General features: G+C 37.4%; 2 protein-coding genes across 13 annotated transcripts in view; both read left to right on the forward strand.

Annotated features, from left to right (window-relative positions):
• The window catches only part of heatr5a (HEAT repeat containing 5a), a 35,088-nt gene extending 23,761 nt beyond the window's left edge, over positions 1–11,327 (forward strand). For both annotated transcript variants that reach the window (XM_007257900.4, XM_015608041.3), the window contains 10 exons: positions 1,271–1,450; positions 2,274–2,508; positions 2,636–2,875; positions 3,546–3,673; positions 4,404–4,551; positions 5,151–5,423; positions 6,383–6,607; positions 6,858–7,009; positions 7,563–7,773; positions 8,461–11,327. In XM_007257900.4, the coding sequence (XP_007257962.3) occupies positions 1,271–1,450; positions 2,274–2,508; positions 2,636–2,875; positions 3,546–3,673; positions 4,404–4,551; positions 5,151–5,423; positions 6,383–6,607; positions 6,858–7,009; positions 7,563–7,773; positions 8,461–8,762 (2,094 nt within the window). In that variant the 3' untranslated portion in view covers positions 8,763–11,327. The remainder of the gene's footprint in view (positions 1–1,270; positions 1,451–2,273; positions 2,509–2,635; positions 2,876–3,545; positions 3,674–4,403; positions 4,552–5,150; positions 5,424–6,382; positions 6,608–6,857; positions 7,010–7,562; positions 7,774–8,460) is intronic.
• Positions 11,328–12,551: 1,224 nt separating this feature from the next.
• hectd1 (HECT domain containing 1) overlaps positions 12,552–23,489 on the forward strand; it is a 37,343-nt gene continuing 26,405 nt past the window's right edge. For 5 of the 11 annotated variants that reach the window (XM_007257904.4, XM_007257909.4, XM_007257910.4 and 2 more), the window contains exons 1-10: positions 12,552–12,772; positions 17,522–17,772; positions 18,111–18,345; positions 18,912–19,139; positions 19,279–19,560; positions 20,808–21,078; positions 21,187–21,263; positions 22,561–22,659; positions 22,763–22,877; positions 22,971–23,145. In XM_007257904.4, coding sequence (XP_007257966.3) covers positions 17,633–17,772; positions 18,111–18,345; positions 18,912–19,139; positions 19,279–19,560; positions 20,808–21,078; positions 21,187–21,263; positions 22,561–22,659; positions 22,763–22,877; positions 22,971–23,145 — 1,622 coding nt within the window. In that variant the 5' untranslated portion in view covers positions 12,552–12,772; positions 17,522–17,632. Of the gene's footprint in view, positions 12,773–14,812; positions 14,862–17,521; positions 17,773–18,110; positions 18,346–18,911; positions 19,140–19,278; positions 19,561–20,807; positions 21,079–21,186; positions 21,264–22,560; positions 22,660–22,762; positions 22,878–22,970; positions 23,146–23,489 lie in introns of all 11 variants that reach the window. The other 6 variants (XM_007257907.4, XM_007257911.4, XM_049464210.1 and 3 more) reach the window with 3 other exon arrangements.

Consider the following 23,489-nt stretch of genomic DNA (forward strand, 5'->3'; position numbering starts at 1 on the left):
AAAAGGTGTTTTAAATAGTCTGGCATTAATTACTGCAATTAATTTCTTTTCTGTATCCCTTCTTCTTCTCAACTGCCTTTAGTACATACAAAACTTACTCGCACCAAATGCTCTGTATACTTTACTCTTGTCATCTTCACTGGCTGCCTGTCCTCTGCCCCATCAAGTACAAAATCCTTCTTCTACCTTTTAAAAGCCTACATGGTCTTGCCCCTTCATACCTTCTTGAACTTATTCATCCCTACTGCCCCTCTTGTGTTCTTCGATCCTCTTACTCCAGGATTCTGGCTACCCCTTAAATTAAATACAAATGTGTGAGTGGCAGATTGTTCAAATCTAAATGCATTATTATTATTATTAATGGGTGCCATGAACTACAAGCCACACGAAGGGACCAGAATTTGGTCAGAACAAAAGAGGCTGGCTCGATCTGAATCAAATAAAGGAACAATTAGTAATAAATGCAAGCAACTGTTCTGAACACTGGATAGAGTTTCTGCCCCACCAGCTCCTGCCCCTTTTCTACTACTCTAGTGGTGGTGGTTAATTATCCATATATAGCTATGGTTAGCAACCTTACTGAAGCACAATGATTACCTGTTCAGCTTAAAACATTCAGCTTACCTGTTTCCATGGCTGCAGCACACTGTTTGCTTGTTGTTGTATATACCTGGAGGCATTATTTCCTTAATATCTGATGATGCAGCTTGATTACATTATGAGTTGCTATAAAAAATCACATTTTTTTTGCAGTGTGAAAACACTATTCTCTTTTTTTTTTTTTTTTTTTTAAAGTTTGGACCAATTAGAAGTAGTTGAGGCAGGCACTCAATTCCCATTAAAGGAATTCAATGGTAATTTGTTATGCTCATTGTGCTGCATTGACGCAGTTTCAGGCAGGGAGCCTGAATTTGGCACAACACCTAGAAATTGTTAACTACTAAACTGTGGTGTGAAATTTAAAACCCAACCAAATGATTCCAGTGCATCACAATGTAAAAATACTTTAAACACAACTGTATTTCAGCTGTATTATAGCTATCATTTTAAAAGATCACCCCACACTCAGTTATAAGCACAGGCTACTGAAGACCTACACATGTCATGGTTATTAAATGTTTTTTAAATAACTTGAATTCATGGGGTCTGCTTGACCTACTTTTCCCTCCGAGCTTGAGCTGTTTACCCCAGTCCTTAAAATAGCTCTTTAACTGGTTGCCTCGAGTGCACTGGGTTTATTTTTGTTGTTGTTGGTTTGATTGCTGTGCAGGTCTGCAGCGCGTGGATCGCCAGTGGGGTCGTCAGTGATCTCCGGGATCTGAGGAGGGTGCACCAGCTCCTGGCATCCTCGCTGGTGAAGGTTCAGGCAGGGCGAGATGTACCCAGCTCCCTCTATAACGAGAGCACTTTCACCATGGAGACCCTGGCTGTGCTGAAAGCCTGGGCAGAGGTGAGGAAGATCGGCTTCCGGCCTGAAGCTGTACATGCTGCTCTGTTGGTGCTTTATTTCCTGACCCACATTTTTAAGTTCCAAACTCTGGCCTGTTTTGGATTCCTCTTTTTATGCCCTGTATTAACACCTTCATTTTAATTAATTGGCCCTATTATCAGAACAAATACTCAAGAATATAAAAATTATTAAGTTTTGCCGATCAGTTTTTTGTTGTTATCGTTAATGGATTGACACAATTTTCTTATACAGTTTGACCTCAGTGATTTATTGATTTAAAAAAAGGGCAAACAGGAAAATAAAACACACTTGGTCATTTTTACTACCTAGTCTCTGACACATTATAAAAATCCAAGAGATGGACCCCAATTATTGTATTTGGAGCCCTTCTCCCCTGGTGAGATTCTCTAAATTTTGGAAATTTACTAAAAAAAAAAAAAAAACAGCCCCTTGATCTAAGTAATCGTGATGGCCTGCTTGTTTAGTTTTTGTGAACATGATTCCTTCAGCTTTCTGACTGTTGCTTATTTACCTAAGGTCATGTTTAAATGTGGTCTGTTATGATGGGTTCTGACACACTGTATTGAGAGATATGTACTCTTAGGATGGATATCCAGTTAGTGGTGTTAAAAGTATTTACTTCCTCCACATGGCTTATTTGTACACATTCTACAAATACCAGTCTGAGTTAGATATGTTTAAAACAAGTTTAGAGCTTGATTTAGCATGTAAACACAGAGCAATTAATTTTTAAGAATTTGATCTTGGTGCAGCAAATGTTTTCCAGCAAAACTAGCCCTGCATGATCTTGTATTTTTTTCAGGTGTATATTGTGGCGGTGGAAAGCACCAAGCAGAAGGAGAGTCCCGCTGGTCAGCACCTGGAGCAGCAACTAGAACAGTGTGAGGAGCCTGAAACTGCAGGACCAGCGGGAGCCGGATTACTGAAGCTGGTGCAGGGTGACCTGGCGACCCTGAGCCGCCTGTGGCTAGCTGCACTACAGGACTATGCACTGCTAACACTTCCTCCAGCATATGCCAACCAGCTCCCCACCTCAGGTGACCTCTAACAAAGAACATAGCAGTTATAAGAAAAAAAAGAGGGTTGACCAGATATTGTAACAAGATGATCATTATTTGATGATGATAAGAGTGATGAGAATAACACATGTTCTGTGTGTCTCAGGGGGCTCGTTCTACACTGCAGAGACGGTGAAAGAGGCACGCCAGCATTATTTTGTTGCCTGGGCTTCTGTCCTCCATGCCACCGCCCTCTGGCTCAACAGCACAGAGTTCATCATGGTGGATGAGGGACCTGCAAATCTCTCCAGACCGGTAACCCCCACCTCCATGGGTCAGTCCACCACTCTGAGCAGCATCAAGTCCCCAGAGGATATCAGCACTGAGCGTCTCAACCTCATCCTGGGTGAGAAGCATGTCCACTGTTGTTCTTTCCATTTAGTATTTGTAATAAATGTTGTACTGAATTAAAAAAACTACTTGGAATTAACTTACGTGACTACTTCTTTTTTGGGGGTGGTTTGTTTATTATATATATATATATATATATATATATATATATATATATATATATATATATATATATATATATAGTTCCAAAAGCAAGAACTCTTCATCCTCTTTGTTTTGATTTCAGGTACTAAAGTTTTCTTTCCCAGCCACAACAATATGATTTTGATTAGTTTGTTTACTTTTAACCGTGTTGCCCTTTAGTTTGGTTTGTTTTCACACAGGCATTAACCTAAAAGCACCAAAATGCATGTCTGTTATAGGAGCAATAAGTAAATACAACTAGAGGGTTCAGTGTTCCAGACCAGCATGTATATATGCATAGTGTGTAGCTTCTTTAACACTTTAAACATTTTTATTAATCAACAACTATTGTTAATTATGATCAAACTTTCCCTGTATTTTAGGAGGGAAATTAAGTTAAAACAAAGTGTGTAATAGATCTTTTATTTTCGTTAACACATTGATTTTTCCAGGTTAATCGTATGCATAAACATGGACAACGTTAATTCAGATGATGTTGATTACTATTAATATTATTGTTAATTGCTTATATTTACTACTAGGTATAAGTGTGGAGTTCCTGTGCTCACCCCACTCTCAGAACCAAATGGAGAACATCGCCTCATGTCTTCACGCCCTGCAGGCCTTATTTGATGTGCCTTGGCCCCGTTCAAAAGTTGGCAATGACCAGGTACTTAACTCTACAGTCCTCTCATATAGCATTGAATCTCACTGAGCTTTAGCCTTAGTAGTTCATGTGTTGATTCTTCTGAATGTGGACTTCATATGGAGCTCCCTCTCATCATGGACTGTAGCTCATCTCTGTCCTGCCTGGAGAGAAATGAGAACGGCACTTTATCTGAGGAGCTCTTGCTGCTGTTCCTCACTGTTCCTCAGTGTTTTTATTTGAGAAAAAAAAATAGAAAAACAACTTTTCATTTCAGGCATATCAATTTAGGCAAGTGATAAAAATTCCTAATTCACTGGATAAGAGGTGCAAATAAACTTTAAGAGCAGTAATTATAGCCCTGTTCAAATGTATTAATACTGTAGCGTGAAGAATAATTTGAACCCAATACTAATCAAACATTAATTTAAAGCCTTGATGTTTGATATTATATGTACTCCTAACAGGACAGTAAGTTACACACCTATATGAAACCCCAGTCAAAAAAGAAAAAGAATCATAATAACCATAAAAATACTGTGATATACATTGAAACTGTCAAAACTGTGATATATATATTTGGTCATACCACCCAGTACTGTTATTATTCAAATAATTATCATTTTAAAACTATGATTTAGGACTGTATGATTTTTTTTTTTTCTTTTTTTTTTGCTTGTATCTGTGCAATAGGTTTCATATTAATCTCAGAGATTTCTGATTGTGTGTGTGTGTGTGTGTGTTCTGTCTGCAGGCACTGAGTGTGGAGCTTCTCAGTGTGCTGCACAGGCTGATTGTGACTCGGGAGTCCCCAGAAATTCAGCTGGCTGTTCTGGAGCTGGTGCGGCAGGTGGTGTGTGCAGCTCAGGAGCACGTCAAAGAGAAGCGGCACAGTGCAGAGGGTGAGGCTCGAACACATGACCAGACACACAGGCTATGATTACGCAGCATGACCAAATCCATTTTATTAGGCTTAAATTATATTCACATATGAGTCACGACCCTGCATTGTTTAATATTGCAATGTATATTGTTGGGGAAAAAAAAAACATTGCAATGTCAATTTTTCCAATATTGTGCAACCCTAATTGGAACAGTGCAAATATTTGTTATATTTATTGTATTCCCACTGAACCCTTCACCCACTCTGATGGTTTATACCGAACTACTCGTGTCCATTTTCCCTTCTCTTCACTTCCTTTTTTCCTTCTCCTTGACATAATTCTGATTTGGTTGCATTAATTCTGATTTGGCTTTTCAGAATTAGAGTTGCATTGCTGTAAATTGGATATGTATTGGTATCAATACCACAAATCGAACTGGCCCAAACTGACGAGCTGCATAAAAGTGCTCTAAAAATAATATTGGGTAATTATTATTAGTACTACTACAAACTAGCAGTTTGGCCAGGAAGGCTAACACTAGCTTATAATAGCCCTCAATTAGCTTTATTTACGGTACCTAATGTGTCACTCTTTGCTTTTCTGTCTGTTCTGTTCAGTGGATGATGGTGCCGCTGAGAAGGAGACGGTGCCGGAGTTTGGAGAAGGCCGAGATACAGGTGGACTAGTACCTGGCAAGTCTCTCGTGTTTGGAGCTCTGGAGCTTTGTCTCTGTGTCCTGGTCCGAAAGTTACCACAGCTCAGCCCACGGCTGGCAGGCAGCCCCACCGGACAGGCAGGCATGCCATGGTCTCTCAATGACAGCGACTGCAGGCTCGTCACTTCTGCTTTGGGGATCCTTTCAGAGTTACCCTCTATCTGCTCGCCTGAGGGTAAGATTTAGATGATGATTTTTTCCGTTTTAAAAGAAAGGTGCTGTGTATGTATGTGTATGTACAGCACCCTCTATAATTACTGGCACCCCTGGTTAAGAAGTGTTTTTTGGCTTCTAATAAAAAAAGAGAACAATCTAAGCTGTAATTTTTGCTTTTATTTGGTGAGAAAAAATTACACATTAAGAAATAAATCTTTTAAATGAAATCATGTGTGCCACTTAGTACAACCTCCTTTAGCCAACAAGACAGCTCTTAATCTTCTCCTATAAACTCTTCACAAGATGGGAGAATACAGAAAGAGTGCAACTAACACTAAAGTTGTTAGTAGTTAGTATTAGTGCTGTGCGATATGACAGTAAATATATAAAAACCCTATCGTTTCTACAGTAATTCCATAAATTATTCATGCAAATATATAAAGTAGGCTACAATGAAATGTATTGGCGTGGTCACTTTGCATAAACTCGGTTTATATAAGTCATAATAAAGTAATCTTCTCAAAAAAAGCTTCGTAATTTAGTTTTGCAACATGACGCTGCTTTACGTTATTTGACAGACACGCAGGTTTACGTTATTAAACTATTAAATGAGAGCTTGAAAAAATTAGCTACTGCATCTACCTCATCTGTTTTCATTTGATACATATATTTTGCTGCACTAAAAGGTAGTAATTTTCATTTGTGAAAGTTGGAAAAAAGTAAGCAATGATATTATTTTGTCATATTTTTCGAAGAATAACTGAAAACATACTTAATTGTGGTTTTTCATGATATATATATCGTTATCGTGATGTAAAAAATTCCATATTGTGATATATGATCACTAGTTTTAAATGTGGCACTCTCTTTATATGCAATTAGATTTTTAAAGATTATCATCAAGTTTCATTGGCTGTATTGGTTATTTTGTAGTTATGAATGAATGTGTAATGGATAATCTGTGGTGTTTTATCTCAGGCAGCGTGTCTGTGTTGCCCACGGTGTTGTATCTATTGCTGGGAGTGCTAAAAGAAGTGGTGAAGGGCTCTTGTGCTGCAAGCAAAGAAGTGCTGGTGTCTGGAGCCCTGCAGGCACTGCGCTATGTCTTGTCATCTCCCATGAGCAGAGCTGAGAAGTGCCGAGCTGCGTGGGTCGAGCTGCTACGCTCTGCTCTCAGCACGCTGCTGGAGTGCTGGGATACGGGTAACACACACACACACACACACTCAAACACTTAACACCATTCTTCTTCTATTTTTATCACATATATATATAGGCATGAGTAAAGGAATTCTGTACTGTAAATGCACATGCAAATTTATATTACATGTACAATATCTATACAAAAAATGAATAACAGTGTTATTCACTAAATAAAAACTTACAAAATACAGTTTTCTCTTGCAAAATGTTAGATCTGATCGTTAGATCTGTTTTCGTTTGTCTTTTCTAGATAAGACGGAGCTTGTTGTGGATGAGGTCACCTTGTTAACAGCACTCACTATCTTCCTGCTGTTTGCCAGTGCTGAGGTCACCACTGTTGAGCCACTGCAGTCACTTTGCATCAGCAAATTTCAAGCCAGCCTGGAGTCTAAGGACCCTGTGGTAAGCAGGGCATAGCTACAGAACGAGAAAGTGGACACTTGCATTATTCTAGTGTTAACATTTGTGGTTTAGTAATATTTTTGATATAGTTATAGTTTTAAAATAACTGTTAAACTTTTAAGAAGTGACATTTTATCATATTTTAGATAATAAAACATTATTAGCTGTGTAAAGATCGCTGGTTCGAAACCTGTTAATGTAGCTTGCCATCAGCTGCTGGAGCCCTGAGAGAGCACCATTGGCCTTGCTTTCTCTGGGTGGGTGCAGTAGATGGCGCTCTATCCTCACATCACTCCAAAGGGTGATGTGGATCAGCACAAGGGTGCATCTGTGAGCTAGTGTATCAGAACCGAGTCTCTGCGCTTTCCTCCGAGCATTAGCGGGGTGATGCAACTCAGAAATACTGCATCAGCAAGAGTTCAAACAGAGGCGGAGTCTGACTTCACATGTATCAGAGGAAGCATGTGCTAGTCTTCAATCAATGATTTAAAAAAGTTATTTTTGGTAGTGTTTCCTTTATCCACAGATAATGAAGTAATTTGTTTCTTCATAGGTGCGGAGCAGGAGTTTCCAGTTGTTGGCGTCAGTGTTTCAGGGACAAACTGCCGTAGCTGGGCCGTTTATTCAGGGATTGGGCACACAGCTGGTGGCTCATCTGCAGCAAGTGGAGAAGAGTCGGCCTCAGTCCTCTGCGGAGCTCCAGGCAGTGCAGGATGGAGTCCAAACAATGGAGGCGTTAGTGCTTGCAGCAGAGGAAACTAACCGTCAGTATTTTATTCACACAGTGTTCTTTACTTTAGTTCTTTAGTTGAATTGATTCTATGGATATGCAATATAGCACATCTAGAAAAAAAATTAAAAAGCTAATTTTGGCTCCCTATTACAGAGGAATTATAAAATGAACAATTAAGCAATAATTCAAGTGTAATACTGGCACTGCTGTGCTGCAGTGTAGGCACGAATCCACAGGCCGATTACATGATATAGCACAAACCTTGAGTGTGTTATTGCGATTATACCACAGTTTCATTATCACTGTTTATCGAAAACATTTTGAGTTAAAGGGGACGAGAAAATATGATTTTGTTTTTTTGTAAACACTCCGCGAGTTAAAATAGTTCCATTGCTGCTCTGTTTGTTTATGTTACCTGTATGTGGCGGAGTAATACACGGAGAGCTTCGGTTACAGTGAGTGCATTACCGGCTGATAGCGGCGCTTTTAGGACGCCTCTCAGCCAATCACATTGCAGTGTTGGAGCTCTGTTTCAAGGGGGAAAAGGTTGCACTCAAAATAAGGAGTAAGGGTACAAAAGAGAAATGGGATTAGACCCATTAACTACATCTACTGAACCACAATATCAGACTGCTGTGTATAAATGCATGTACCATTACACCCCTAATCGGATTATATGTTATATGGCACTAAATATTGGCGCTGTCTTTTGCTTTAGGTCCCCAGTTGGTGGCTGTACTGTTACCCCTCCTGGTCTCCTACCTGCTGGACGAGAACACTCTGGGCTCAGCGTCTGTGGCCTCCCGCTCTCTGCACGAGTCTGCTCTTAGAGACCTGATGCGACTCGGTCCTCAGCATTCCAGCGTCTTCAAATCGCTCATGGCTTCTGCTCCCCACATGAAAGCTCGACTAGAGGCAGCCATCAAGGGCAACCAAGAGAGTGTGAGAGCCAAAGCTACGCCTCCTCACGTCCCTGGCAAGACTGCCCCCAGCATCCAACTTAAGACCAACTTCCTGTGAATCTGAAATGTTTTTAGGGCCAGCAAAATTATTTTAATAATCCAAGAATAATCCAAGAATGTGGGTTGTTGTTGTTACAGTATTCTTATGTTAGTGTTTGTTTTAAAATTGTATTATTAACCTCTGTGAGGAACTTAATCAGCATAAAGGTAGTTTAGTTTTAATACAGACTGTTTAAGAGGAATCTTAAATCACATCGTTTTAGGAATGCAGCATGTTTTAATATCTTAGATTTACTTTGCATTTTTATTTTTTTCACCTACAAATAAAATTCATGGCTTTCTTAATTTATCATAATTTAAGTTCTAATATCTGAATACCTCAGTAACTGTTAAAACTGTTAAATGCAATTCTCTCAGTGAGACGAAAAAAAGCAGCTGGTTGTGAGAAGACTGTGCTTGCTTTAACTCAGTATTTTCTAATATTGCTTTTGGAGGACTAGCATTTTAAATTGTAGTGAACACCATTGTATTACCTCAGGAGCTGCTGGGAATGAATCAGTGTGCTATAGCAGAGGGCACATAATTAAAGTAAAGTGCAGGACCAGGACTAAGAAAGCCAGTGGGTGTTTTACATGCATTTAAAAATCCCTTCATTGTATTTCTGCAGTTATCTGATTATTCAAGTAGTCATGTAAGCAATAAGAGTGGGCGATATGGCCCTAAAATAATATCATGATATTCCATGGTATTTTCATGATGACAATACTTTTGGCGATATGACAAAAGACCGAATTGAAAAAGAAAAATATGTCAAGAGTACACAACTGCAACAAAATAAAAAATGTATTTTATTATTGCATACAAGATGCTAAAGGCACACCCCTAACTGAGATATTAAAACAATACAAGAATTTTATCAGATTTGTAACAGAAGTCATTGATCCAGAATGATCAGTAATGATACTAATAATAATAAACTCCAAATATCTCCATATATCCAGGATTAAAGTAAAATAAATGGCACTGGACAGATATAATCTTTCTCTAGTAGATAAATAATGGGGAAATGAGAACAGTTTGAATTTTTCTTTTGCTAAAAACAGCAAAAAAAGTAGTACCCTGATGATAATTAGGGGTGGGTGATATAGCACAATATTTCAGGGTATAATATCGTTCACTATATTCACAAATGTGTACAATATTATTGCGTACAATACGATATGGCACACCCCTGATAAGCAGCATACTCTGTTTTTTTTAGGTTAAGGTAAGGTCTTGAATCTAGATTAAGAAATCTGATAAAAAGAGAAGGATTTTAGCTCAGTAATCATATTCTCAGTCCATTTAAACTCTTAACCAGAGTATTTTCAGATTTATATATATAGATTTATATATAGTATTTTTGTGCCTGCATGACAAACTGCAAACAGACTGTAGTACCAGAAATAAGTGAGCAGTGTTTAATACAGCACTCGCAAGATGACTATCGGAGCAATGCTGAAACTGAAGGATTTAAATAGTCGTCTTCTATTGGCTGTATGTTCATATTGCATATTGTATAGTTTGAGTTGTATGTGATGTTTAATTCACATCTTATTCTGATAGTTAATTGGCTGGCAGTAAAGCCAAAATCAAACATACATATTACACATTATCTGTTTTCATGTAAAACATTGACTGGATTACCGTCGACCTCCAATATACTCCAGTAATCAGATTATTAAGTGCATGTGAACACACTCAGTGTCTCAGGTTTGTGGCACATTATAAAATTTCCTCAAATTTCCACTTAAGTTTAGGTCAAGTTACTACAGTACAAGCTACTCCACTGGGAGCTTATTTGCTTTCTCTGGCTTTACACTACGGCATATTATTTACAGCATTACGGTTAAAATGCACTTGTTTAACAGTTTTCAGCACAGATTGCTCCCTGTATCAAATGCATGGAAATACTACAGCCTGGTGCCTGCATTTCTGCATTGCATTGCTCCAATTCCAGCTACTTTTGTATTAATTACAGCACTGATACTCTGCAGCAGCTTGCAGCTTCCATGCAGTCAGACATGGTGTGATGTTATTCCTTCAATACTTAAGTGATGCATGAAAACCAGATAACTTTTCACAATTTTACCAAATTGCGCTGCTATTTTTTTAATTTTAGAATGTAATCCAGAATAAAAGGATACAATAATATAAAAGTGATTTAAGGTTGTTTTAAACTTTATAAAAATTTGTTTCTGAGGATATATTGTTAAGGCCGTTGAGATGAAATTGAGCTGGTGGAAATCTCCAGTCTTAAAGGATTGGAGGTTTACTAGAGCAGGAAAATTGCACAGCAAACAATTCTGCACTCTGCTCGTAAAATCATTTAGATTTAGAGTACGAAAATCAAACATTACTTATCAATCCAGTAAATTGTAACTAACCCATATTTTTTTTTCTTTTAGCTTTCGGCTCTTTCTTTTAATTGTTGGTACTTTTGCTGCAGTGAACATATCAATTAATACTGTATTTGTAACCATATCACACATTTTGTATCCTGTAAAAGAAACAGAAATGTGGTACAAAATTAACAGTTATTTTCTGATTACATGTTTGGAAGAATAAATTAACGTCCATTGTGTTTCCTTGCATGTTTGTTTTATATACACAGCAATCCACCAATATTTTAGCTAGTAGCACAGTGACCAGTGCATTGATATTGGAGCCTCCATACACATACTGTGAATTGTGGCATGGAAAGAAGGGGTATAATTGTATTATTACACTTTATTGTTTATCACTACTATGTCTAGGACAATATATGGTCAAAAATTCAGACACATTGGAGGGTTTTCAAGCATAAACAGCTTGTTTAAGATCATGGCACTGAATATGGTTCTTTCTTTTAGAACTGGCACTGTGAACACTTCCCCCTAAATTGACATGAATTAATAATAATGTACTTTATTATCATTTAGTTAGAATGTTTACGTTTTTTTATTACTCTGCTCTCTGTACATGATAAATAGGTATAATAACAATCCGAATGATATATATTTTTTAAATAATATTTTTAGTGTTGACTTATCCACTATAATATAATCAAGAGGAAAATGGATGATCACAACCAAGCTAACTGCTTGATTTTTTTCATTAGGAGTGGTATAAAGTTATCCAAAAGCAGTGTGCAAGACTGGTGGAGGAGAACATGATGCCAAGATGGACAAAAAATGTGATTAAAAACCAGGGTTATTCCACCAAATATTGATTTCTGAGCTCTTAAAACTTTATAAATATAACCTTGTTTTCTTTGCATTATTTAAGATCTGAAAGCTCTGCATCTTTTTTGTTATTTCAGCCATTTCTCAGGATAAATTCTGTAAATGAAAATATTTTAATTTTGAATTATGGGAGAAATGTCCGTAGTTTATAGAATAAAACAAACACAAACATTTACTTATAAAAAGCAAAATCTGATTCGGAAACTGAAGTGGTTTCTCTTTTTTTCCAGAGCTGTAAAAAGCTAGTTGTTTTTTTGAGATGTAAAATCTTACTATAAATATTGAACCAATTAATTTATTAAATGAAATTATTCATAGTGATTTATAAATTGGTCTAAATGAATGTCTAATGTTATAGCAGAATATATGGAATAAAAAATATCAGAAAATAAGACTATTTTTATTATTATAGTATTATATATTATTCGTATTTAATTGTAGTTTTCATACTTTCCATGCAGGCTAACCAAAAGGATTAAAAGTCGATTTGTACTAAAAAAAAAACCATATGTTTAAAACCAGTTTGATTCATTAGCACGTGTGAATCGGTTCAACCGATTTATTAAAAAGAACCGGTTCAGACGACTTATCCGTTGGGGAGCCGGACAGCGCTAGTTTCCCCCGGCGGCTCTCCATTTCGCTCAGAAGCGCCTCCGCCGCTCACTGTGACCTCTACGCGTGTTTATAACAGAGAGGGGATGAAGAATCCTTACTTATCGTCTTAGTTTGGGTGAAAACTCGTGGATTTGAATTGAGAACTTGGATTTTTCGTCTTCTTCTCGGCGTTTGGGGGGAGAGGCAGGCGGTGAGTGTTTTATTCTCGCGGCTCTGAGGCCGCAGGTTTCCTGAGTTCTCGCTGACAGAAGCGCTGAGGCCTCCGGCTTCCCACTAACTTCATACTGCGGGATCTCTTAGTCAACACAAGGCCGAGTCTGTTCGGCTTCAGCGTTTATACGGATAAAGTGCGGGTGTCATGTTTATCGAATAATGTAGATTAGACCCTGCTCACTAACTGTGTGCGTTTATATCAGGATTTGTCGGGCTGGATTCTCCGTTGTGTGGGTTTGTTTTTTAATAAACTGGGTAGTTAGCGTTAGCTAAGCTAGCTAGCGATAATCCTACTAGATAGATAACGCGAGCGAGCTAGCTTAGCAACCTCGTATGAAGTAATTAAACCAAACGGAGTTTATTGTATTTTTAGTTGAACGCTTGACATTAGTTTTCCTAGAATTAAATATCTAGAAAACAGATTTTGAAACGACGGCCAGTGTTGCCGCAAAGCGTCTGGTTAGCTATGCTAGCTAGCTTTAGGCCCGGCGTCGAGGATCATTAGTAGCGTCTGACTGTTGGTAATGTTAGCTTAGCTACTGTGTTATGTGGCTGTGGGGATTATTAAACGTTAATTAGATAAAATATATATCTATCGGGTTGAATTTTGTTTATGTAACTTACGTTGTAGTTATAGAAACCACTAACTAAATTAGCCAGCTAGTTAGCTCACTAAACTTTAGGAGGGCATAATTATTGTTAGCTAAAGATGTTTACAGTTCGGTATCAAGTGACAACCGTTTGTTAGTTAGCAGCTAGGTTAGCTTACCCAGGTTCTCTAGTCTTAATTTGTTAGCTATTATTATAACAAGGAAGCTAACTAACTTTACTTGCGTTATTATTTTAGCTTAAGTTAGCTAGGTGAGTTATCTTTAGGTTAGCTGCTGGTGGTAACGTTAGCAGTAAAACTCTCATTTTTACTCTCATTTTTTACTTAACTAGTTAGATAAGCGAGGTACACGTCGTGTATCATTAGTAACTACTGACTGTTAGGAATTACCTAATTTACTAACGTTAGCTAGCGAGTAATGCCACTGTTATTTGGCTGTGGGGATTATTTAATTAGGCAAAACAGATATTTAATTTATCGGATTGAATATTGTTTGTGTACGTTATAGTTATGGAAACTTAACGTTACATTAGCTAATTAGGTTAGTTTACTAAACGTCAGAAGGGCATAAAGTTAATTATTACTAGCAAAATTTGTTTACAGTTCGGTATCAAGTGACAAACGTTTGTTAGTTAGTTTTAGTTTTATTACTTAGCTAGTGAATTGGCAGCTATCATTACAGACAGCTAAGCTACTTTCTATGTAGCTAGGTACCTTGCTAGGTTAGTTAACGTTAGTTATCTTAAGGTTAGCTGCGATGGTAACTTACGTGGTGGTTTATTACCAGTAAGAAATATTTTACTCACATTTTTTCCTTCTTAGAAGTAACTTAAAAATAATAAAACCTACCGTTAGTTAATATTACCAAATGACTCGCTTTTTCACGTTCTAATTTTAAGTTAATTTAAAGCTAACTACTTAAAAAAGTGAGGTAAGCTACACGTCTAGTATCATTAGTAACTGCTGACCGTTGGCTAAGCTAACTAGCTAGTGAGTAATGTCCCTGTAATTTGGTTGTGGGGACTATTTAGTTAGCTAACTAGGTTTATTACCAGTAAGAAATATTTGAACTACTCCCATTTTCCTACTAATAGCTTAACATTAAAAAAACTGTATTATGACAGAAGTGACTCGTTTTTCACGCTCTAATTTGAAGTAAATTTAATCGCTAAATAGTTAACTTATGTTAGATACGCGTGGTACTTTACACGTCGAGTATCATTAGCTACTACTGACTGTTAGCTAACCTAACTAACTAACTAGCGAGCAATGTTGCTGTTATTTGGTTGTGTGGATTTGTGTATTTAGTAAGTAATTTTAATAACAATAAATTAACAATAAAATGTTCTACTCCAAAGTAACAAAATAACTCTCCTTTTAACTCTCTAATTTGAATTAACCTCATAGATAAGCGAGGAGCTCGGCAGAGCCAAGCTGTTTAACTGTGCGTGATCAGGTAACGTTAACCTTAGCCAAACACTACTCCTATACACATACACACACACACACACACACCAGCTAAACAGTGTGACCTAATTTTAGGTCGTTGCATATTTTGTTGAATGACAGCTCTTCTCACGAGTTAAGCTCTGGGTGGTTTAAGAACATATAAATAGTCCAACACCTTTGCTTGCTTCATTTTGTGCCCAGTTTGTTTGGCCAACACATCTCTGGGGAGAAGTTCATGTGATGTTAAGCTGGTATCATGTTGACGCTCGAGTCATGATGGCTACAATCATGTATCTAGTATCTGTTTGAGTCATCGGGTTGGGGGATGATCAGAAAGGCCAGTCAGTTGTTGACTTTATTCTCTAAACACTTCTTACACATGTGTAGTTAGTGTCATCACATTTAACTGCTGTGAATGGATCAGGGGTGAAATGTGTTTTTCTACTTATTTTATTCTTCTTCTTTTTTCATCACAAGAGCTCCCACTATCTTCCTGCTAAACTTATAAATGTTCAGTTTTATTTTGACACCTCTGAGGCTTGTTTTTCAAAGTAACAGTAGATGTCTCATTAAATGATTTGACTATACATAGGAAGTAAAGTATCATTTTTGGAACCTTTTGAATTCCTGTGGATATAGCAAATTATCAGCTTATCAAATTTCAAAGAGGTTTATTTTATGTGAAGAAGCACCCAAAACATGCATGATAGAAAGTAGGTTGTGCCATATTGTACAGTATGCAATAATATCTCCAACATTTTTGAATATTGGGAACAATATTATACCCTTAAATATCATGCCATATTACCATCCCTAATTATCACACCAGGATACTACTTTTTTGCTTCACCTACTGTCTTCAGATGGAATCTTGACCTTTTTAATTGTTTCACTTTCATAGATGTAGTTACATATGTATTTTTTGTTACTTTTGCAATAATACACAAACTTTATATTGTAGCAATTATAATGCAGTAATGTTAGTGCTATTTATATTTTTAGATTCTTAGATTAAGAGGACAGTAAAATATTTCCAATTTATAAGTTAACCTGCCACAAAAAGTCATCATCAGACTCCACCCTTCGGCCCTACTACGCAATGATTGCACCACAGTTGAAATTTTCTTGAAAGGAAGTTTTAAAGGTTATGTTTAATGTATATATTTAACTCACCATGATCAGTATGTATCATCAGATATTAAGGAACCAAGCTTAAGCACTGGCAGCTCCTGTGAGCAGAGCTTTAGCCAGTATTTTCTTATTTGAATTGTGCGGTACATCAAGAAAATCTGTGTGGGATGTAGCCTCCGAATCTGCCCACGACCATAATGCATCCAGCAATACACTTCGGATAAAACATTTTTTAGTTTAAGCAGTTAAGGCAGGTAATATTTTTGTTCTTAATAAAGTGCAACAATCATGCTCATTGTTTGTTATAACAAGATCCAAAAATATGGCAGTCTCTCATTGTGACCGTATGAGAATGAGATTACTAATATCGGCTGTCAAATAAATCTGTTGTATGAGAATAATTATCGCTTTTTGTATTTTTTGGTTGCAATTTTGAAAAAGGTATGGGAAAAAAGTACCGTTTGGGTATCGGTACTGAATTTAAGGTAAAATTACTCAGCCCTAGAGTCCACAAATCCACAAATGTCTTTTCCTTGTTACAACTGAGTATAACCACTGTATTTATAAAAATTAATGTGTAGTTTCGGTGTTTTATGGCCATTTTCTAAATAACAAGCTAGTAGTTTGTCTCAGTCACTAGCTAGCTAACTAACTTTCCACCTAACTAACATTCCACCTTAAATGGTGCAAGGGATGGCAGAGAAAAATAAAATAAACCTAATAAAACCTTCCTATCAAAGATAAATTAATAAGTGGACAATAATAATTAATTGCTACATCTCCCACCCTTATTCTGAAGACATACAGTGCCCTAAAGTTAACTGGTTAACCAGCAGCTAGTTTGTTGAACTGTAGTGCTCCACTGCTAGAGCTATATCTGTATCGGTGCTTCAAAGGTTTCACCCCTTTCCCCTGTAGCTCTGTTCCAAGTGGAAGGGTTACACTCAAAAAAATAAGGGGTAGAGGTAAAAGAGAAATGGGATATGGCCTAAGAATATTCTATTTTAGGAGTATACACAGAATGTCCTTCCTCCTGGCAGGTGGTTCTGTTGTTTGAGTGGATGTCTGTCTACAGTGTCTAAGAGGATGGAGGATCTACCCCAAGTCTGTATATAGCTTCCCTAGCTCTAACAAAGGGCACAGGCCTGCTTGTTCAGATTAATCCTTAACAGTCATGTACCTGTCCTTGTACTTGGCTCAGCTTGGCCTGGCTTGGCCTGTTTGTATAGAGAAGGTAGGAGGTTGTGTGAAATGTTTTTACCACTGTGTGCATGTCTTGTATTTGCTCAAAGTCTAGTGTACAGCTGTACAAAAAATATTAACAAATTAAATTTAGTATACATGGTACATCTTAGTTGTAAAATAGAAAGGTTGTTTTCTTTTGCATTAAGTGTCTCTCATTTTTTTGGCAATTTACATAATGCCTTTCTGAACACATTTGATTTTCTCTTTATTAATTACTAGACTTGTTCTTGATCTCCAAGTGACCTCAGCATCAATTAATAAATATCACCCTGTCTGTCAATTCCCCTCCAGGTGAAGACTTCATGAGCCAACAGGAGGACTAGTGACTGCCCCCGTTCTTTTCTCTCTTATTACTGGCGGATGCTTTGACTGGGCGACAGGTGGACAGGGTAGCAGCGCGTCATGGCGGACGTGGACCCGGACACACTGCTGGAGTGGCTGCAGATGGGGCAGGGCGATGAGCGGGACATGCAGCTCATCGCATTGGAGCAGCTCTGCATGCTACTGCTCATGTCTGATAATGTTGACCGCTGCTTTGAAACGTGAGTCTCAAGAACTTCTAGTCTTAAGAGTACTCATTGCATGGTTGTACTAGCTGTAATCAGTAGTAGTATAGTGTGTGTTTTTTGTTTGGTTGGTTGGTTGTATTGTATTGTCTATAAAGAACGGTATATTTAGTCAAAAGTGAACTAAAAACTAATTAAATTTAATTTTAGTTGTCAATAAAAATGCATTAGAGATCATATTTTGGCTGTAGATATCTCTCTCTGTCTGTGTGTGTCTCTCTCTCTCTGTCTCTCTCTCTCTCTCTCTCTCTCTCTCTCTTTTTCTCTTGCTCTCTCATTGTGTCTCTCATTCTTATTTATACGATATCCCCCAGGTGTCCCCCGCGCACGTTTCTCCCAGCCTTGTGTAAGATCTTCTTGGATGAAAGCGCTCCTGACAACGTTCTGGAGGTGACTGCCCGAGCAATCACCTACTACCTGGATGTGTCGGCCGAGTGCACACGCAGGATAGTTGGAGTGGATGGGGCCATCAAGGCTCTCTGTAACAGATTGGTAGTGGTGGAGCTGAATAATAGGACCAGCAGAGATCTGGCCGAGCAGTGTGTGAAGGTACTTCTCTCTTTATGCTAGATTTTTTTTTATAGTCTGCATTACCGGTACATTTAAATTGCGTACAGTTAGATGGATATATGGATAGATACTTTATTAATCCTGAAGTTGTAATGTCAGTATAAATGTATTTTGTAATTGTTGATATTTGTAACTTACAGAACCTGTGTCCCATTTTAACTTTTTGACCAATTACTTTGTCATTCACATCACATGTGGTACATGAGGCGGAACGAAATTGTAATCTAACGGCCCAGTTTACACCCAAAGAGAATTTGTTAAAATGGAAAAACGTAGATGCAATAAAAATAAAAGAACAGAATAAAATAGAATAGAATAAAATAAAATAGATATCAATATAAATACACAAAAATAGGTAGTTTAAGCAGGTAGCCGCAACATGAATAGTGTCAACGAAGAGAAGTTACCTCTAGTAACTTCTAGTAATTGCACGTCTTGCACATATTTTTTTATATATATATTTGTGTTTTTATCTTTTTATTTTTATTTTATTATTTTTTTTGTTGTTTAATTAATTAAATTTGGCTTCTTGTTAATGTTCTCAGGTACTGGAGCTGATCTGCACGCGAGAGTCTGGTGCTGTTTTCGAGGCTGGGGGGCTGAACTGTGTGTTGAGCTTCATTAGGGACAGTGGACACCTAGTACATAAAGACACGTTGCACTCTGCCATGGCAGTGGTCTCTCGGCTGTGCAGTAAGATGGAGCCGCAGGATTCCTCCCTGGAGACCTGTGTGGAGTCTCTTTCCAGCCTGCTTAAGCATGAAGATCACCAGGTAACACCTGCAAAAAAAAAATTTAAATTTGAAATTACCTCAGAAAATACCAGTACTGTGCTTTTTTTTTTAATCAGTGCCAAATAAGTCATTTTTATAAATACTTGAACATAAATGAACATGCAATTTGTTGTTCCAGGTTTCAGATGGAGCCCTGCGGTGCTTTGCCTCGTTGGCGGACCGCTTCACTCGACGTGGGGTGGACCCTGCCCCTCTGGCCAAGCATGGGCTCACAGAGGAGCTATTGTCCCGCATGGCTGCGGCAGGAGGCACAGCTACTGGACCCTCCTCCACCTGTAAACCTGGCAGAACCTCCACTGGAGCTGCTCCATCTGCTGCTGACTCCAAACTCAGTAACCAAGTGTCCACTATTGTCAGTCTGCTCTCCACGCTGTGCAGAGGCTCGCCACTGGTCACTCATGTAAGCACTGTTCTACAGACGAGTCAGGAACCCTGTATAGGACATACTGCCATCACTGTGTACCGCTAGAGCATTGTTTCTTAACCCTTTTGTTTTCTTGTGGGTCAAAAATGACCTGCTACCATGTTTAGCTGTAGAAAAAATACCCTAAACTATTTTTTCCAACTTAATATATTTTATTACTTTCCCTAAAGGCCCCCCATCATTAGAAAGAGTGATACTTCATTTGTCTTTGTCTCCGTGTGGGCTGTACACCACTAGGGTACATAGATTGTCTTATGGGTCATTTTTGACCCATGAATTATAAAAGCATTTAAACACCAGAAAAAAATATAAAGGCCACACACACTCTCTCTAATACACACAGCATCAAATATCATAAGGATGACTCCAGGGCCAACAGTGTATTCAGCTGACCATGTTCAGCACATTTCATCCACCTTTCTCCTGTTTATCACACCAGCCATTGAAAAACAAATTTGAAGGATTCAAAATACAATTAGGCTGCTTTATGTTGGGGCTTTGGTAGTGCGGGTCATTTTTGACCCGTAGGACAAGAAGAGTAAACGGAATGTTAAGAAAAAGCAATTTTCAGGCCTGGATAAGTTTTGAAAAGAAGAAAAAATTTTGAAAAAAGTTTTTAAAAAGTCATGGAAACTTGGCCTACAAAAATTTGTTTCAGTTTATCAATAGAGAAAATCTAATCTGAGCTAACAAATGCATCAGCTCAGAGTTAATTTAGTAATTTAGCCCTACACAGTGGAGCTCTCTGGATCTGACTCAACATGTGTCAACATTTTATCTGATTCATTATAGACCTACTATATTCATATCAATTTTAATTTTAGTTTTATTGTCCATGTATGCACTGATGTATTAAAAATTGTATGGTCATAAAAAATTGTGCTTTGAAGGCATGGAAAAGTCATGAAAAAATTAATGGGAATTTATAGGTTAAAATGTGGATTAACCCTGCCAGTAAATTAGTAAGAGATGAGGAGACCGGTGTATGATTTATGTCTGAAAATATGCAACTTACAGTACAAACCCGAGAACAAATAACACATCTGTATTTGTTTATTGTCTGTACAAATGTTTGCAAATCTTTTTAATTTTTCTCTATATAAAAAACCTGCATTATAATGTAAAGGTTGCTTTATTTGCGCACGATATGAAAGTAACAAATAGTTTTTAAATTTAAAATGAACTTGCTTCATTTTGTAATGTGAGGTTTTTTTTTTCCTCAGGATCTGCTGCGCTCAGAGCTGCCTGACTCCATGGAGAGTGCTCTGCAGGGTGATGAGCGCTGTGTTTTAGATACTATGCGGCTGGTGGATCTTCTGCTGGTGCTGCTGTTTGAGGGCCGCAAGGCTTTGCCCAAGTCCACTGCCGGCTCCACCGGCCGCATCCCAGGCCTGCGGCGTCTCGACAGCTCCGGAGAGCGATCTCACAGACAGCTCATCGACTGTATCCGCAGCAAAGACACAGATGCACTCATCGACGCTATCGACACCGGAGGTGAGTTTGTTTTTTGATTTGATTTCCTTATTAAAAACTTAAATGAAGACTAAATTTCTATCTGTTACTATTTTTTTTTTTAATCTGTTGCATTCCCTATTGTTACAGCATTTGAAGTGAATTTTATGGATGATGTCGGGCAGACACTTTTGAATTGGGCTTCTGCTTTCGGAACACAAGAAATGGTGAGTTATTTAGTGTTATTTATTTATTTGTGTGTGTGTAACATACATTTGTTTTCTGAAAAAGGACCAAGCTACTACAGTTGGCAAGATACTGGCCTTGTTACTTTTTAAAATTTCTATGTCTGTTGTTTTATTTAAAAAAATAAATAAATAAATTGTTCATTTAAAGTCTATGTAATGATCCGTTAGCTAAATAACCATCCAAAAATGTGAAAATAAATTTAATTCAGTTGTTTGAAAGCTAAAATATAATGCAAATAAATGTCAGTTACAATAGGGTGTGTAGTCTCTCTGCAGAATTTCAATATGGGTGCATCCTAGTTTTAATTTTAACGATTTATTATCATGATTTTTTTTTTCTCATGATTCTGTTTAAGCCTCCTCATTATAAATTTTAATGACATTTTAAAGTGGTTTGTTTTCAGTTAAATACTTCAGTGAAAGGTACAGTTCTTTTATATATATAAATAATAATATTTCCTGAAATATAGTACCATATCACCCATCCCTAATTATCACATCAGGGGACTAATTTTTTACTGTTTTTACCAAAAGAAAAATTCACACTGTTCTCATTTCCCATTATATATCTACTAAAAACAGATTATATCTGTCCAGTATCATTTATTTTACTTTAATCCTGGATATGTGGAGATATTGGGAGTGCATTATTATCAGTATCATGACATTCTGGATCATCAACTTCTGTTACAATTCTGATAAAATTCTTGTATTTTTTAATATCTCAGTTAGGAATGTGCCTTATCATATTGTATGCAATAAAATAACATTTAATTTTCATTTTGTTGCAGAAGGGTATTCTTGAAAAAAAAATTGTAAATCAGTGTTTTGTCATATGGGCAAGAGTATCGTTATCTCGAAAATACCATGAAATATCATGATATTATTTTAGGGCCATGTCACCCTCCCCTGTGAAAAGAGCTTTGTTAAATTGGGGACAGACATCTCGCAACTCATGTTGCACAATGTTATTAAGTACAGCTACATAAATAACATTTGCGAAACAGTTTAATCATGGTGAGTGTTAGAAATGCCTTCAGCCAGTAAGTTCTTGACCAAATTTATCTTATGATGGCATAGTCAGGTCAGGGTGTTCATATTGTTTTCTGTCTCAAAGACAAAAATAGACATGCTTACCTTTAAATAGCAGAGCTCTGTGGTGCTGAATTCAAGATGGGACCCTGAGGAAAGCAGAGTTCCATAAATACTCTCTAATTAAATGAGTTGTTTTCCTCTTCTCCGATTACACCTGTCTGCACTCTGGTCTTTCCTTTAGGTTGAGTTTCTGTGCGAGAGAGGTGCTGATGTCAATAGAGGTCAGAGGTCATCCTCACTGCATTATGCTGCCTGTTTTGGGCGGCCACAAGTAGCCAAGGTAAAAGGAGCTGTAACTATATTTAAGTGTTTGTTGTACACCTTTGTAAATATTTTAACTTGTGCGACAGGGTATGTGATTTTTGGTTTTCCTTTATGCATAGACTTTACTCCGTCATGGAGCCAACCCTGACCTGAGAGATGAAGATGGTAAAACTCCTCTTGATAAAGCCAGGGAAAGGGGGCACAGCGAGGTGGTTGCTATTCTCCAGTCTCCTGGTAAGTTCTGCATTAAAGTAAAGCTATGTTTTAGTAGTAGTAAAAGGTTTTTCATGCTCATTATATATTCTTACCTAACTGTTTTTGTTGAAGGAGATTGGATGTGTCCTGTGAACAAGGGGGATGACAAGAAAAAGAAGGATGTGAATAAGGAGGAGGAGGAGGGCAGTGAACCCAAAGGGGACCCAGAGATGGCTCCTATCTATCTGAAGAGGCTGCTGCCAGTATTTGCACAAACCTTTCAGCAAACCATGCTGCCTTCAATAAGGTTAATGTTCTTACATAACGTTGCAGTCAGGATGTGTGTGGGTTAGGGGTGTAAATCACAAGATACATTACAATAAGATATTATATTGATTATTTTAGTCAACAATATGATAATGTTCAATACATCAGTGTATGTCACAATGCGGTTTGTTTGTTTTTTATTCACAAAAGCAAAAATATATATATATATGTATTTTTTTAAATCTCAAATGCATTGGAATCATAAGCAGTAAATATATACAGTAAATAAGTGCAGTTAACAGATAAATAAGAAAAAATAAGAAAACTATCTAAACTAAAAGCAGTCATACTGCAAATCTTTATAACTGCTTACCAAGAGCAGCT

This window comes from Astyanax mexicanus, chromosome 14 (assembly GCF_023375975.1).
Source record: "Astyanax mexicanus isolate ESR-SI-001 chromosome 14, AstMex3_surface, whole genome shotgun sequence".
NCBI classification, from domain to species: Eukaryota; Metazoa; Chordata; class Actinopteri; order Characiformes; family Acestrorhamphidae; genus Astyanax; species Astyanax mexicanus.